At 39.8% G+C, this 13,011-nt stretch overlaps 1 protein-coding gene across 3 annotated transcripts in view; it reads right to left on the minus strand.

Annotated features, from left to right (window-relative positions):
* The window catches only part of Ibtk (inhibitor of Bruton agammaglobulinemia tyrosine kinase), a 63,345-nt gene that overhangs the window by 34,760 nt on the left and 15,574 nt on the right, over positions 1–13,011 (minus strand). Inside the window, exons 4-11 of one of the 3 annotated variants that reach the window (XM_006510765.4) lie at positions 12,857–12,981; positions 10,513–10,623; positions 8,966–9,136; positions 6,558–6,675; positions 6,288–6,468; positions 4,492–4,615; positions 1,929–2,106; positions 157–331 (exon numbers count right to left, since the gene is read on the minus strand). In XM_006510765.4, the coding sequence (XP_006510828.1) occupies positions 157–331; positions 1,929–2,106; positions 4,492–4,615; positions 6,288–6,468; positions 6,558–6,675; positions 8,966–9,136; positions 10,513–10,623; positions 12,857–12,981 (1,183 nt within the window). Of the gene's footprint in view, positions 1–156; positions 335–1,928; positions 2,107–4,491; positions 4,616–6,287; positions 6,469–6,557; positions 6,676–8,965; positions 9,137–10,512; positions 10,624–12,856; positions 12,982–13,011 lie in introns of all 3 variants that reach the window. The other 2 variants (NM_001081282.2, NM_175371.3) reach the window with 2 other exon arrangements.

Below are 13,011 nucleotides of genomic sequence, written 5' to 3' on the forward strand. Positions count from 1 at the left end.
TCCCAGTGATTGCCCTGTAACATACTCATTTGCTGAACGTCTCTACAGATCTTACTAACAGCTCCTCAATTGAATATGCATCAGGAGCTACTGAAAACAAAAGAAGGTCTAATGATTATTCCTTCTAAAAATAGAATATATTAAAGACAATTATACCTTGTTTTAGGGTCTGACTGTAGGATTGCAAAGTTGCACCCACTTGGATCTGTGCTGACACTAACAGCTCTATGGGCAAAAGGAAGTTTCTCAAGTCGAATTCTTTCATACACACTATTTGTATCAGGGACACAAGACACATCTGATGAGGAATGATGGAGGTTTGGTAAAATGTCTGCTAAAAAGAAAATAAACGAACTATCATTAATCAAGGCTGCAATGAAATTAGAGTAACTGGAATAAAAATTATTTAAAAACATAAAAGTATCTTTCATACACATGAAGTTCTTCTGAAGAATTTAGAACCTCTCCATCTTCAACACAGCATTACGCTCTGTGTACTTACTACATACACAGAGAATTTTCAGTATCAGCCATATCTTCTTCCGACAAACACACCTTCCACACTGCAGCCCAAGTTAACTTTCAGAACGGCATGCCTACCTATATTAACCCTGTATGAACCCAAGTGTCACCACACGCTCCCTCCATTCTCTGCAGGCACGGAGCCCAAATGACCACACTGTGCTACTACTGAGTCAGGGCAAAATGTCCCTATCCTCAAGAAGAGTAATGAGAACATGCAATAAAAATATGACTAATAAATAGTCAAATTCAGTCTATAAAACAAAGTATAAAATGGTTCCAGGTAGATATGGCACCTATAAAAAAAATTTTCTGGCTACAGTAGAAAAATTTTAAATGAGAAAATATACACAAAGACTATTAAGTCAACAGAAATAATAAAGATGGTTTAGATTGGGACTGTTGCAATCAACCAGGAGAAGGGAAAAGGAATGATTTTTAAAAAAAAATTAAGATGGGCTGGAGAGATGGCTCACTGGTGAAGAGCATTGACTGCTCTTCCAGAGGTCCTGAGTTCAATTCCCAGCAACCACATGGTAGCTCCAAACCATCTACAATGGGATCCGATGCCCTCTTCTGTTATGTCTGAAGACAGCGAGAGTGTACTCATATACATAAATTAAGGGAATAAATCTTTAAAATAAATTAAGATAGGAGCAGCACAACATAGCAACTGCTAAAAGTAAGGGACGGTATGGAGTTTAAAGTACAGCCAGTCACTAGGGCAGAAAACACTGAGAATCAGCTCAGGGAGCCTGAGATCGCAAATTCTGTGTCAGACCACTAAGAGAATGATGTCAAACCCTTCAAGACAGACCCATGCTCTGGTTACACTCTCAAATGTAGACTATTTCAGGCTCCTGGACTTCGCTATGCTTCCTCTACCACTCAGTAATTCTAACTCCAATGCTCTTAAGAAACTCATGTGTACTTATAATAGTTATCTGCCTCAGGGAACTTTAAGTAAAAATATCTTTTGGTTCTATAAGCTGTGAGTCCCACATTTTTGCATAGTCAATACACCTTGCATGTTTATAGACTTGAGTCATCTATAAAAATATAAAACACAAGAAACCAATATTATGCAAAACTCTTCATTTTATGTTTTATAATTTTGATGCATTTATAACTCTGAGCAATCATAAATGTTAAGATATGCTGTAAGCATTTAACAGGTAGCTCAGTGACTCAAGAGGACGTAATGAAGGACCACAATGCCAGAGAGTACATTCAATGCTAATGACAGAGAGGGACACCCATGCCTTGTGCCATGAGTGACTTTACAGTCTGTAGCAAACAGGCACTGAACTAAGCACAAAGGCAAACACACAGTTTAGAGGTCAGCCGAGCAGTACCTAACACATCCAAAGCTGACTAGGGTACTAAGGGCAGTCATACTAACTGACCTTTCTTTTCAGAATTCTTTCTTTTGTCTTCAAACCATTTCCCTTTAAATCCTTCCCCATCCTGTGTGACAAACAGAATTTCATTTCTATTTAAAGCAATATCGGAGATTGACACCTGGCGAGGATAGGCCCATCGGCACTGCTTCAGAGAACTGCTGATTGATCTCCAGCAAAACACCTGTGAGGGAAGCAGAGCACAGCACAGCATAAAGCGCACAGCAGAGAGCAAGCACACTCGGAATCAAACAGTACTGTCAGAGTAAGTGCCTGAGCTTGTGTGTTTCCATGACTACTCCTCCACAGAGAAGAGAGATGCTACAAAAATCAAGACGATGTTGGACATACACCTTTTAGGAAAGTAGATTATGCCACATCACGAATTAAAATGTATGTCAGTGGCACTCCTCCGAAGGAGGTGCCGTTTCCTGCATAACTTGCTTGGGGCATATAGTCCTGCTGGAATAATGTAGCACACTAAAATGTTAGAGCCAATACTTTAATGTCAGATAATTACCGAAATCAATCCAACCTACTCTCAAGAATAACAAGAAGATATACTTAATTATAACCAAAACAAAATCTTTTTGTTGTTGTCGTTTTTTTGTTTTGTTTTGTTTTGTTTTTCAAGACAGGGTTTCTCTGTGTAGCCCTGGCTCTCCTGGAACTCACTCTGTAGACCAGGATGGCCTCAAACTCAAAAATCTGCCTGCCTCTGCCTCCCAAGTGTTGGGATTGAAGGCGTGCACCACCACGCCTGGCTACAAAATCTTAAGTAAAGGCCCCAGTGTAAGATTCCCAGCAGCCCTGGGAATGGGATAGGAAGTACTCCTAAGGTGCACAGAGGATGTAAGGGGAGGGTGCTGGGCTGCCCTGTGCAGCTCCATCTACAGCAACAGAGCCTTTGCCTGGGTACCTGTCATGTTCTAAACTTAAAACTGCTTGTGGCTGTTCACTTGTTTTAAGACAGGCACTTTCTATACAGTCCAGGCTGGCCTGAGAATTCATGAGTTCAGCCTCAGTGTCCCGTACTATGGGATTAAAGCAGTGTTCCATCATACCCAGTCAAAACTGATGGTTTCCAAAAGTATGACTCCTCAGAACCATTTTTTTTATTAAGTAAAGCACAAAATAGCACCTGCCAAAGTCATTCACACAGAAAGTCATGCTCTCCCTATGAAAATAATGCCTACAACTTGTACCTAGAAACACACCAGCAGGCGGAGCTTTGCAATTACAACTTGTGTCTGTTTATCTTTGAGGGGTGAGGTTGAAACAGGGTCTTCTAAGCAGCCCAAGATGCAATGTAGTCTACTATGCAGACAGCGCAGCCTCTGCCTCCAGCTAGGACTACAGGGAGCACCACTGTGTAAAGGCTGTGCGGTGTTTCATGAGAAGGGAAGAGGCACTCTAATACAGACAAATATGCCCAGAAGCGATTGTGCAGTTTTTAAAATGTGAAGCATCATATCACTACTTACACCTCACAAAATATTTTATATCATTATAAGAAAACTGTTTTCGGCCAGGCAGTGGTGGCACACGTCTTTAATCCCAGCACTTGGGAGACAGAGGCAGGCAGATTTTTGAGTTCGAGGCCACCCTGGTCTACAGAGTGAGTTCCAGGACAGCCAGGGCTACACAGAGAAACCCTGTCTCCAAAAAAGAAAACTGTTTTTCTAGCCATAGTGTGTAATTTTATCAGCATTACTAAGATATAATACACAGATATAATGTTAAACTTAAATATATTTAAGCCTTACAACACTATTTAAATTTAAGAGACATCTATAATTCATAATTTTGAGCCTGTATTAAGCATATCTTTCTGTAATGTATTGTAGGGCTGGTGAAAGGGGTCCCAGGTACAGCTGCCCGCTGCCCATTGGCAGGGCTCGCATGGAGTAAGAGAGGAGGAGCTCCTTACCCTCCTCGGCGTCCACAGAGCACCCAGCATCTGTGCGCACGTGTGCCTGCGCATGCCCGTGCTCACAGACATATGACTTAGAAATTAAACATACTGAAAACTAGCCATTTTATTAGAGAAATCCATTGATACATTTGCACAAGGAATAAAAATGACATTTAAGAGCTAAAATCTAGAAGCATGCCATTGCTTATACATGTAATATAGAACAAAAGGCATCATAGTCTCTGCACACACATACATTGTATATACACTTATAGAAAACCATAACTGGGGAGAATCCTTTGAATTATGGCCCAAATCTATAAATATTGTCTACTGTTAGAAAAATAACTAAATGACATTTTCTTCTATCTATGCCTTTCAACATTGTTTATCAATATTGAGCTCACACAGGAAATAATTCAAACTTGTTTTCACTTTATGAAGAAATGAACCTTTAGGCTACAGTACTGTACACACCAGTGGGTTAGAGACAGTACCGTGTGTCTCTGCAACCCTAGTTGTCATCTCTGCTCCACTAGATGTCATAGAAGGGTCGGAGCCCCAGCAGCAGCCATCAAAGCCAGGCATTACACTTGGCATTCCCATGGTCCATGTAAGTCACACTACTAGTCTTCAACATAAAGCTCCACTCACCCTTCCAGCTCCATCCATAGCGAGGACACATATTTTCTGACCTCCATTTTCTGTCAAATGTTCAGGATCAACCTTGTATTCCATACAACCTCCAGAGACAAGAACCTTTTTCAAGTTCAGTTGTCTGAGTGAAAAGGAAAAATGATAAATTAACATCCTCTAAAGCACACAAGCTTAATTTTATAGAAATGACCATTCAGACAGTGACTGCACGCGGCCCCTCCCAGGCTGCTCTTTCTTTCCTATGGCCTCAACTCACACATGAGTACCCAGACCCTACCTGCTAAGTACACATTCACTTAGAGTCTCATTCTCTGGACAGCTATCAGCTCCTAAGTATAACTGCATCCTAACAGAAAAAATAAATAAAATAAAATAAAAATGCTTAAAGCTGGCCAGACCTAAGCAGGCACACATGCCTTGAAAGCCGTGGTGGCTGCTAAAATCACTCGACCGTTGTCCACACACTTGCTACTCTCCAACTGTTTTCCCTCTCAGAAAGTTTATTTGCTTTGAAAAAACAAATTTTCAGTTGTTTTTGTAGTACTTTCATCTGTATCAAAACAATTTCTACTGAAAATTTGGAAGGCAGGTATATTTATACAATTTAAAGTGTTCAAAGGGAACTTTAAAATGTTTTATAAATGCTAATTAAAACTACAACTTACATTCCACAAGTCAGCTCACACCTATTTAATTGGATCTAAGAAACATGTGTGGTCACATTTTTATGATTTTGAAACTAAAATGCAACCTGCAACCAATGTCACTAGGGAAGATAGGATGTGGTATGCTGCTGTTGGTTGTGTTCAGATCTAAGCAAGCTTTCATAGTTAACAATGTGATGACATCACCATCGCCTTCACACACCAGCAAGAACATGTCTGCTGCATCCACATTTAAATCCCTAATTGCCTTGTAAATTAGCCACTGTTTCCAAGAGCTAAGTTATCCTTTCAAGGATATTTCCATGCTTGTACTATCTACTCTAATGAATATAATAGAAAGAAACATTGCTCAACACTCTGAAATATCAGCCTGAAAAGAAAAAGATTTACTACAAAAGATAATTACTTTAGAAGGACCTAAAACAATACAATGCTGTCAAATCAGATACAAATTAATCAACTACTAGGGACTGAATGTATCAGAAACACAAGATTACCTCCCCATTATCTTTAAACACCTATACGTTACATCATTCTAAATAAAATCGGAAGTGAAATCCTGAGTTTGTGTGTAAGTACAAGTCAGAGAGCTACAGTTGGCATGTGGACCCATGCCTAAATTTGATTCTGTATTCTTTGATATGCCAAGTAACAGCTAGTCTCCTGCACGTTACTACGGCATGCTAAACACAACGCACTACACGGGACAAGGACAAGTAGCAGCAGTGAGATGTAAAGAGTAAGCCTGGTAGAGTGTTTATGATGCTGATCTTTTTTTAATAACTAGGATATAAGATATCAAAACCTATATTTGAAATAGTGATCATGTTATAAACCAAGAATGAGGGTTAGCCTAATTATGTGACCCACATACATTAAAAAGGAAACTAAACTTTGTGGGACATATTATGTTAAATATGACTCAAAAATATTATTTTACAATTTGCAAACAAAACTTTTATATGTCCATTGGATCCTTGTCCAAAACCAAAAATTAAAGAAAACCATTCTTAGTTTTCCCTTCGATTCTGTCTTCTCACGGAGCCCAGCACACAGCTATCAGTTGATAAGCAGCTAGAGAGATGAATTCTTATTTTTTATAGTGACAGGTTCCAGAAATGCACATACTTAGTTGCCATCTTCTTGCACTGATAGTCTGCAAGTAAGTAAATGTCTCCCCTTGTGGTGACACAGACTGTGGCACCATCACTTGCAGCTACCAAAGACACAGCGATATCCTTGTGATGAAGGGCAGAGACTTGGCGAGGGGTTGTGACACACTTTTCACCATTGGGATCCAGTAAGTGACCTAAAAATTTACACAAGTAAGCAAACCGTCACATACCTATTCTAAGATCATACTGTAGCATTTGAATATTGCCATGAAATATTTCTTACCCAACTGTCCACCATTCAGTCCCAGTGTGTAAACGGCTTCTCGAGTCCACAGCACCGTATGAAACCTGCCCGCTGCTACTCCAATGATAGTCCTTCCTTTCAGATATTTTGCCTGTATCTATTTAAAATGACAAGTAAGACTGTAGTTGACTACATATTTAAAATCTAGTGCAGGTTTCTCTAAGATACAAGTACACCCTCCTCACTGCTACTGCCTTAGCAACTGCTAACGTCTCATGTCATCACTCATGACAAGTCACAAATCTCAGAACACAGTGATGCAGCCACTTCCGGACATCAGCAGTGCAAGTTGTTAATGATGGAGTTTTCTTTTAATAGATGATAAACACACTAGATGTCTTCTTATAAACAGAGAAAAAAACAAATCAGACTTTCCTGGTACGTAATAAGTAATAAACTAAGTTTTTTTTCAATTACCACCAAATTTTAGTAACATAAAAACTAACATTCTAAACCAAAGTAACATTATATAAAACCCAGATCATCAAAATTTTAGCAATAATAAGCAATATATAAAACAACCATTCTTTAAAAACTGGTGATTTTTAAATCTGAAATATCCAGGGTCTCACAATGGTAAGAAGCTTGACAGTCTGGCCCAGATGACTTTCCTCCATGAGGGAATGTCTTATGCATATCTGGACTCTACCCAACAGAGCTGTCACTGGCCTCTCCATCCCACTCCTGCTTAAACTGTCTTCAAACGGTCATGCGACCCCTGCCTAGGAAATCAAAGCTGGTTATCAACTCAGGCTCTTACGGTGGCCATAACTCCACAAAGTTAAATACCCACACGTTGACAGTAAGTTAGAGAACACAGATCTTTTTGAAAATATCCAACTAGACACTCCCCACAAATCTCCTGCAGTAATACTACTGATCCATTAGCAATCCAGAAGAGAAAAGAGGAAGACTTCCATACTTAACTAAGAATGTCAATTCAATAGTAATTCTAGAAACAGGATTGAACTAAAAAGGAATTTCGCATGTAAGACTTCAAGTGTGGTGTCCTGAAACTATCTGCCATAGGTGACAAATCTAACACTTTCATTTGGGGGACTCGGCGTTCATCTGAGTAGTCCAAGGACAAGGCTGCTATATCTGGGGAATGGGCACCTTCTGATGGTGGTCATGGGCTGGAGTGGTGGCCTGAACCACACACCCTCGGGTAAGCAGGTGAGACACCTGAGTAGACACACAGGTAAATAAGCAAAGGCTTTTCTTCTTTTTCTTGTATTTATTTATTTATTTGTAGTACCTTGCTTGTTCAGGTATAATTATATTGATAGATTTCAAAAAAATAACCATTTAAGTTTCAAACTATAAAAATCCAGGGCTGAGGGTAAACTTAGGTAGTAAAAATCTTGTCTAGCTTGTAAGAATCTTGATTTCAATCCCTAGAACCAAAAAGAAAAAGAAAAAGAAAAACGAAAACTCAAACCAGGTTTCATTTCTGCTTCTAAACACTGAAGTTAAACCCACGGCTGGTGAGATGGCTCCTGGGCTAAGATGGAGGCCCTGAGTTCAGTTTACAGCATTGGGTCAGACAGTGCACAACCACCTGTCACTCTAGCTCTAGCCAACACTTCTGACATCCAAAAGTACCTGCCCTCAGTGCACATACACAGAGACACGCACACACAAGTAATTTTTTTAAATCTTTAAAAGTTAGCTCTGTGGTAATCTCTGTGGTAACTAATCCCCAAAATGTACAATCTCGGATATGCTTTCATTTTTAACTCTGAGTGAATGTGAATGTGTACTGTAATTTTCTTATAGAAAAAGAAAAAGAGTAGGAAGCATAGGAGGCCCTGAGTGAGCGAGATCCTCAGCTCGGTGGACTCCAGAGCCATGCAGAGGAGACTAACTCCTCGGCCCCACAGGAGCAGCAGAGCCTTACCTGAGTGAGCCTCTACAGGAAAGGCAAAGCTGTCCTCAGGAGCTGAGTATGGGTGTTCATGAACAGCTGAACCAGTGTGTGCCCACATCAGCAATTGCAGCTGCCTCCTCCTCCTGGATGTTTACAGCCTGAGACTGTAGCCTACAAAGACTTCCCACCAAGACCAGCTAACTCCTCCCCTTTGTTGCCCCTAACAAACAAGCTGAGGCTCTGGGATGCTGATGATAATAGGTGCCCTCGTCAGGGTAAGCACATCACCGCTTGATTCAAGCTTTCCTGTACATATGCCTGTCTCTCCTTTCTTCATTCTCTCACTGCTGCAAGCCAGGGTTCTAGGACCCAAGATGCATGGCTAGTATCAAAAAAGCATGTATCATTGAAGATGAAGTTAACTAAGTAAATAATTACTTGGTAAATTATGTATTTTACATATTTGTCCATGTTTTATAGGAAATCAACACCTAATTGGTTAAAAACAAAAGCTTACCTGTCTGGGTACATTACAACTAGCAGGTGGAGGAATAATTCCTAATTGGTGAAACATGTTGAGACCAAATGTATAGACACATCCATCATCAGTTAACACAACAGTGTGATCCTTAGCAGCTGCCACTTGCGAACAATTGTGACCAGACAGTCCTTCCACAAGCCTGGGAACCTAGGAAACAAAGTTAACTTTATTACAATACAATAGTCTGCAGTGACCATTTATATAAAAATGCACGCAGAACCAAAATGGTATGACTGTACCGTCAAGAGTTTAAGTCTCCATCTCATCTAAGAGCAGGTGAACTCTCACGAACACAATGACCTTACGTTATGTTCGTGGCTTATGAGCAAAATAAATAAAAGACAGTAAGGAACTTCGATAAAATAATTCAAGTGAATTTTAAAAGTTTTAAAATTTTTATTCTCTCTCTCTCTCTCTCTCTCTCTCTCTCTCTCTGTGTGTGTGTGTGTGTGTGTGTGAATCACATGGGACATGTGTGCAGGTCAGAGGAAATTTGTGTATCTCCTTCTGTGAATCTGAATGATCAATCTGATAATGTCAGGCCTAGCAATACCTGCTTAGCCATCCTGTTAAGTCTCAAGTGTATCCCAAATGCAAATTTAGAGGGCATGAATAAGAAAAAAAGGAGCCCTTCACTATTTGGTATTTCAGGGAGGAAAGGAATGAATATAGCCTCCCTTGAAGGAATAAGCAAGCAACATTATCCTGTTTCTCTACACTCAAAGCTCCCCTCAGCTACCCACGAGCTATTTGATTTCAATCAAATTTTAACTTTTTTCCCCTCGTTTTCCTTATTGAGACGCTAAGCAGTCAGTAAATGACTCCTTTCTTACTGTTACTGCAATGCACAAAATGCAGAGAGATACTTGCAGCTCACAGGAGCACTGTGAGACTTACTAAAAGTAACAGCAGTGTACAAAACTCTCAAGCAGTGCACGTTGTTAATGATGGAGCTTTCTTTTAATAGATGATAAACACACTAGAGGTCTTCTTATAAACAGAGAAGAAAAACAAATCAGACTTTCCTGGTATGTAATAAATTAAGGTTTTTTTTCAATTACCACTAAGTTTTAGTAACATAAAAACTAACATTCAAATTATATATCGAATATTGCTCACTTTTTTAGATCATGTATATTTTAACAAAATAGTTTAAGGAAATAAAAGACTAGCTCTCCAGAGAAAGGATCTTATAACTTAAGACAAACCTTTAATTTCAACCCTATAATTTATAATATATGCATGTACATAAATATGTGTATATATACACATAAACATACATATGTGCACATATTATAAATACATATATTTCCTTACTCAGTATTTTCTGTAGGTCAAATATTTTCAAGATACTTTCACTTTATATCTAAGTCTTTAATATGTATGCTATATACTAAGAAACAGATTTCTTAATGCTATTGCTAATTTTGTAGATTATTTTGGTCTTACAGTTGATTAAAAGTCAAGTGATGTTTCTAATTCATCATGGCTTTACTAACATCTATATGCAATGACTCAATTACCAAGCATGTCTGTTCATCTCCATGGCCTAACCGTCCTCCGCGACCATGGCCACAGGTGTAAACCTGCCCTTTCTGGGACAGAAACACCGAATGAAATTTGCAAAGCACCACCTACGGAAAAACAGAATCATGTCATTAAAACAATCTGGAAAACAGTCCTTTTATTTTATTCCTTAAAGTGGAATATCATTCATTTTATAATTTAGGTAGTGGGTTTAGGGGTACTCACTATACTATTCTCTGTACAAGTGTTCTAAAATAAAAATAAAAAATAGAAATGCCTCACTTTATATAATGTCTATCTATCAACATCCACATGGGAAGTAAACAAAAAAATCAGCTGACTAGGAGATTAAACACTAAGCGTGAGCTTGCAGGCCTCAATGACAAAACATAGTTGCCCTTTGTTTTCCAATGTAATGATCTATCAAACAGCAAGAACTGACCAGAGTACAAAATGGAGAACTAAGATTATCATATAGACTCTATGCTATTAATAAAACAGTAGAAACATGGAAAGAGTATTTTCAGGCAGTAGTCATTTGGCTAATGCACAGTTGGGGGAGTAGTGTGTTCTTTTTGGTCTCTGTTTTTATCAACTATAGCTTCCCTATCACTAGACAGCCTTGAAGAATCCCCTGTGTTTTCAGTCTTTCCCTTTCCCACTTCCTTTCTCGGGTCCCAAGGCTCCAGCAGCCGCTGCCACACACACAGAGCACTCATATCCTCCAGAAGCAAGCATACGAACCAGGCAGGCACCATGCCTATACAAGCTCCTATTCCTGGCCTTTGAACCTTTGAAAACTGAACATTCTCTACAATTTCTCTCTCTCTCTCTCTCTCTCTCTCTCTCTCTCTCTCAAGCAAATGAAATTAAGGAGTAGAAAACCCCTCACATTCTAAGCTACTGAGTCTGGATCCTCCCAAGGATGAATAACTATTTAGTTTAAAACAAAGTTATGCCGGGCGGTGGTGGCGCACGCCTTTAATCCCAGTACTTGAGAGGCAGAGACAGGTGGATTTCTGAGTTCAAGGCCAGCCTGGTTTACAGAGTGAGATCCAGGACAGCCAGGGCTATACAGAGAAACCCTGTCTCGAAAACAAACAAACAAACAAACAACAATAACAACAAAAACTCCAAAGTAATAACAAGTAGCAACAAGAACCAGAAGTGATAACTACAAGGGAAAGATCAGTGCTAAGGAATCAAGTTAGATACCGTCCTCACTATCCACGAAAGAGCTAGAAAGAGGCTTGGCAGGGAGAATTATGCTAGAATCTGGCATGTCCTCCAAAGGCCCCTGTGTAAAAAGGCTTGGTTCTCAGGCTGGTGTCACTGGCAGGTGGTAGAAACTTAACAAGGGGGTGGGGGCTAGTAAGAAGTGAAAGATCATTACAGGAATGCCCTCCCCTCAAAGGGGACTATGGGAGACCAGTCTTTCCTTCCCACTGTCTGCTGACTGCTGTCAGGTGAGCAGTGTCCTTCCTCTACCACAGTCTCCAACAGGCTATGCTAGCTCACCAGAGCCAAAACACACAGCCAACTAAACATGGACTCTACAACTTTGATCCAAAATAAATCTTTCCTCCTTTCAATAAATCCCAGGCTTTTAGTTTTTTATGTGTAGCCCTGGCTGTCCTGGAACTCACTCTGTAGACCAGGTTGTCCTGGAACTCGGAAATCCGCCTGCCTCTGCCTCCCAAGTGCTGGGATTAAAGGCGTGCACCACCACTTCCCGGTGCTTTTTTGTTTTTTTTGTTTTGTTTGTTTTGTTTTTGTTTTTTAACAGAAAGATTAACACAGCTCATAAGACAAAGATGAACTTAAATGATGTGATCTGTAAATATTTTAGCATTAAAAATGAGGACAGAGTGAGTAGCAAAACTAAGACTTCGGACTTGTTATGTAAAGGAAGCTGAAGAGAGGAGTAACATTAACGACAGTGAGCACACACACAGAGCAAGCAGGCGCATCCTGACAGTGGCACACTCTGTGCAAGTAAAACCCGTCACTCAGCAAAGCTCCACAGGTTACCGCTCAAAGCGCACACCCACTCACATTCAGGATATCAGGACCATGCACCAAAAATCACAGCAACCTGAAACACATGCACTTGAGAAAAAAAGTGCCCTGGTACCCCTTTCAAACATTTCATACGTCAAGGGTACCTTACAGTCCTGAAATGACTAAAACTAATACAGTAAGGAAAAAGAAACGGAAGTAGGAAATTCCTGATGGATTGCATCATTAGACCTTCAAAAGAGTAAAACTGTGCAAGATCCAAATTATAAAATACAAAGTTTGCCTTATCTCTCAAAGTACACAGACGATCCCTGAAAATACCTGCTTGACATAAACCCCACTCCTGGAGAACAGGTCCAGCAGCTCGGGGTGATGTTTGCTATTCTGGCTTCCGTGGCCCAGAGTGAAGTTTGTGTTATCTCCCCAAGTATAGACTTCTGTGGGATCTGAAATAGAAATTAAGATTTTTTTATACT

This window comes from Mus musculus, chromosome 9 (assembly GCF_000001635.26).
Source record: "Mus musculus strain C57BL/6J chromosome 9, GRCm38.p6 C57BL/6J".
Classification (NCBI taxonomy): domain Eukaryota; kingdom Metazoa; phylum Chordata; class Mammalia; order Rodentia; family Muridae; genus Mus; species Mus musculus.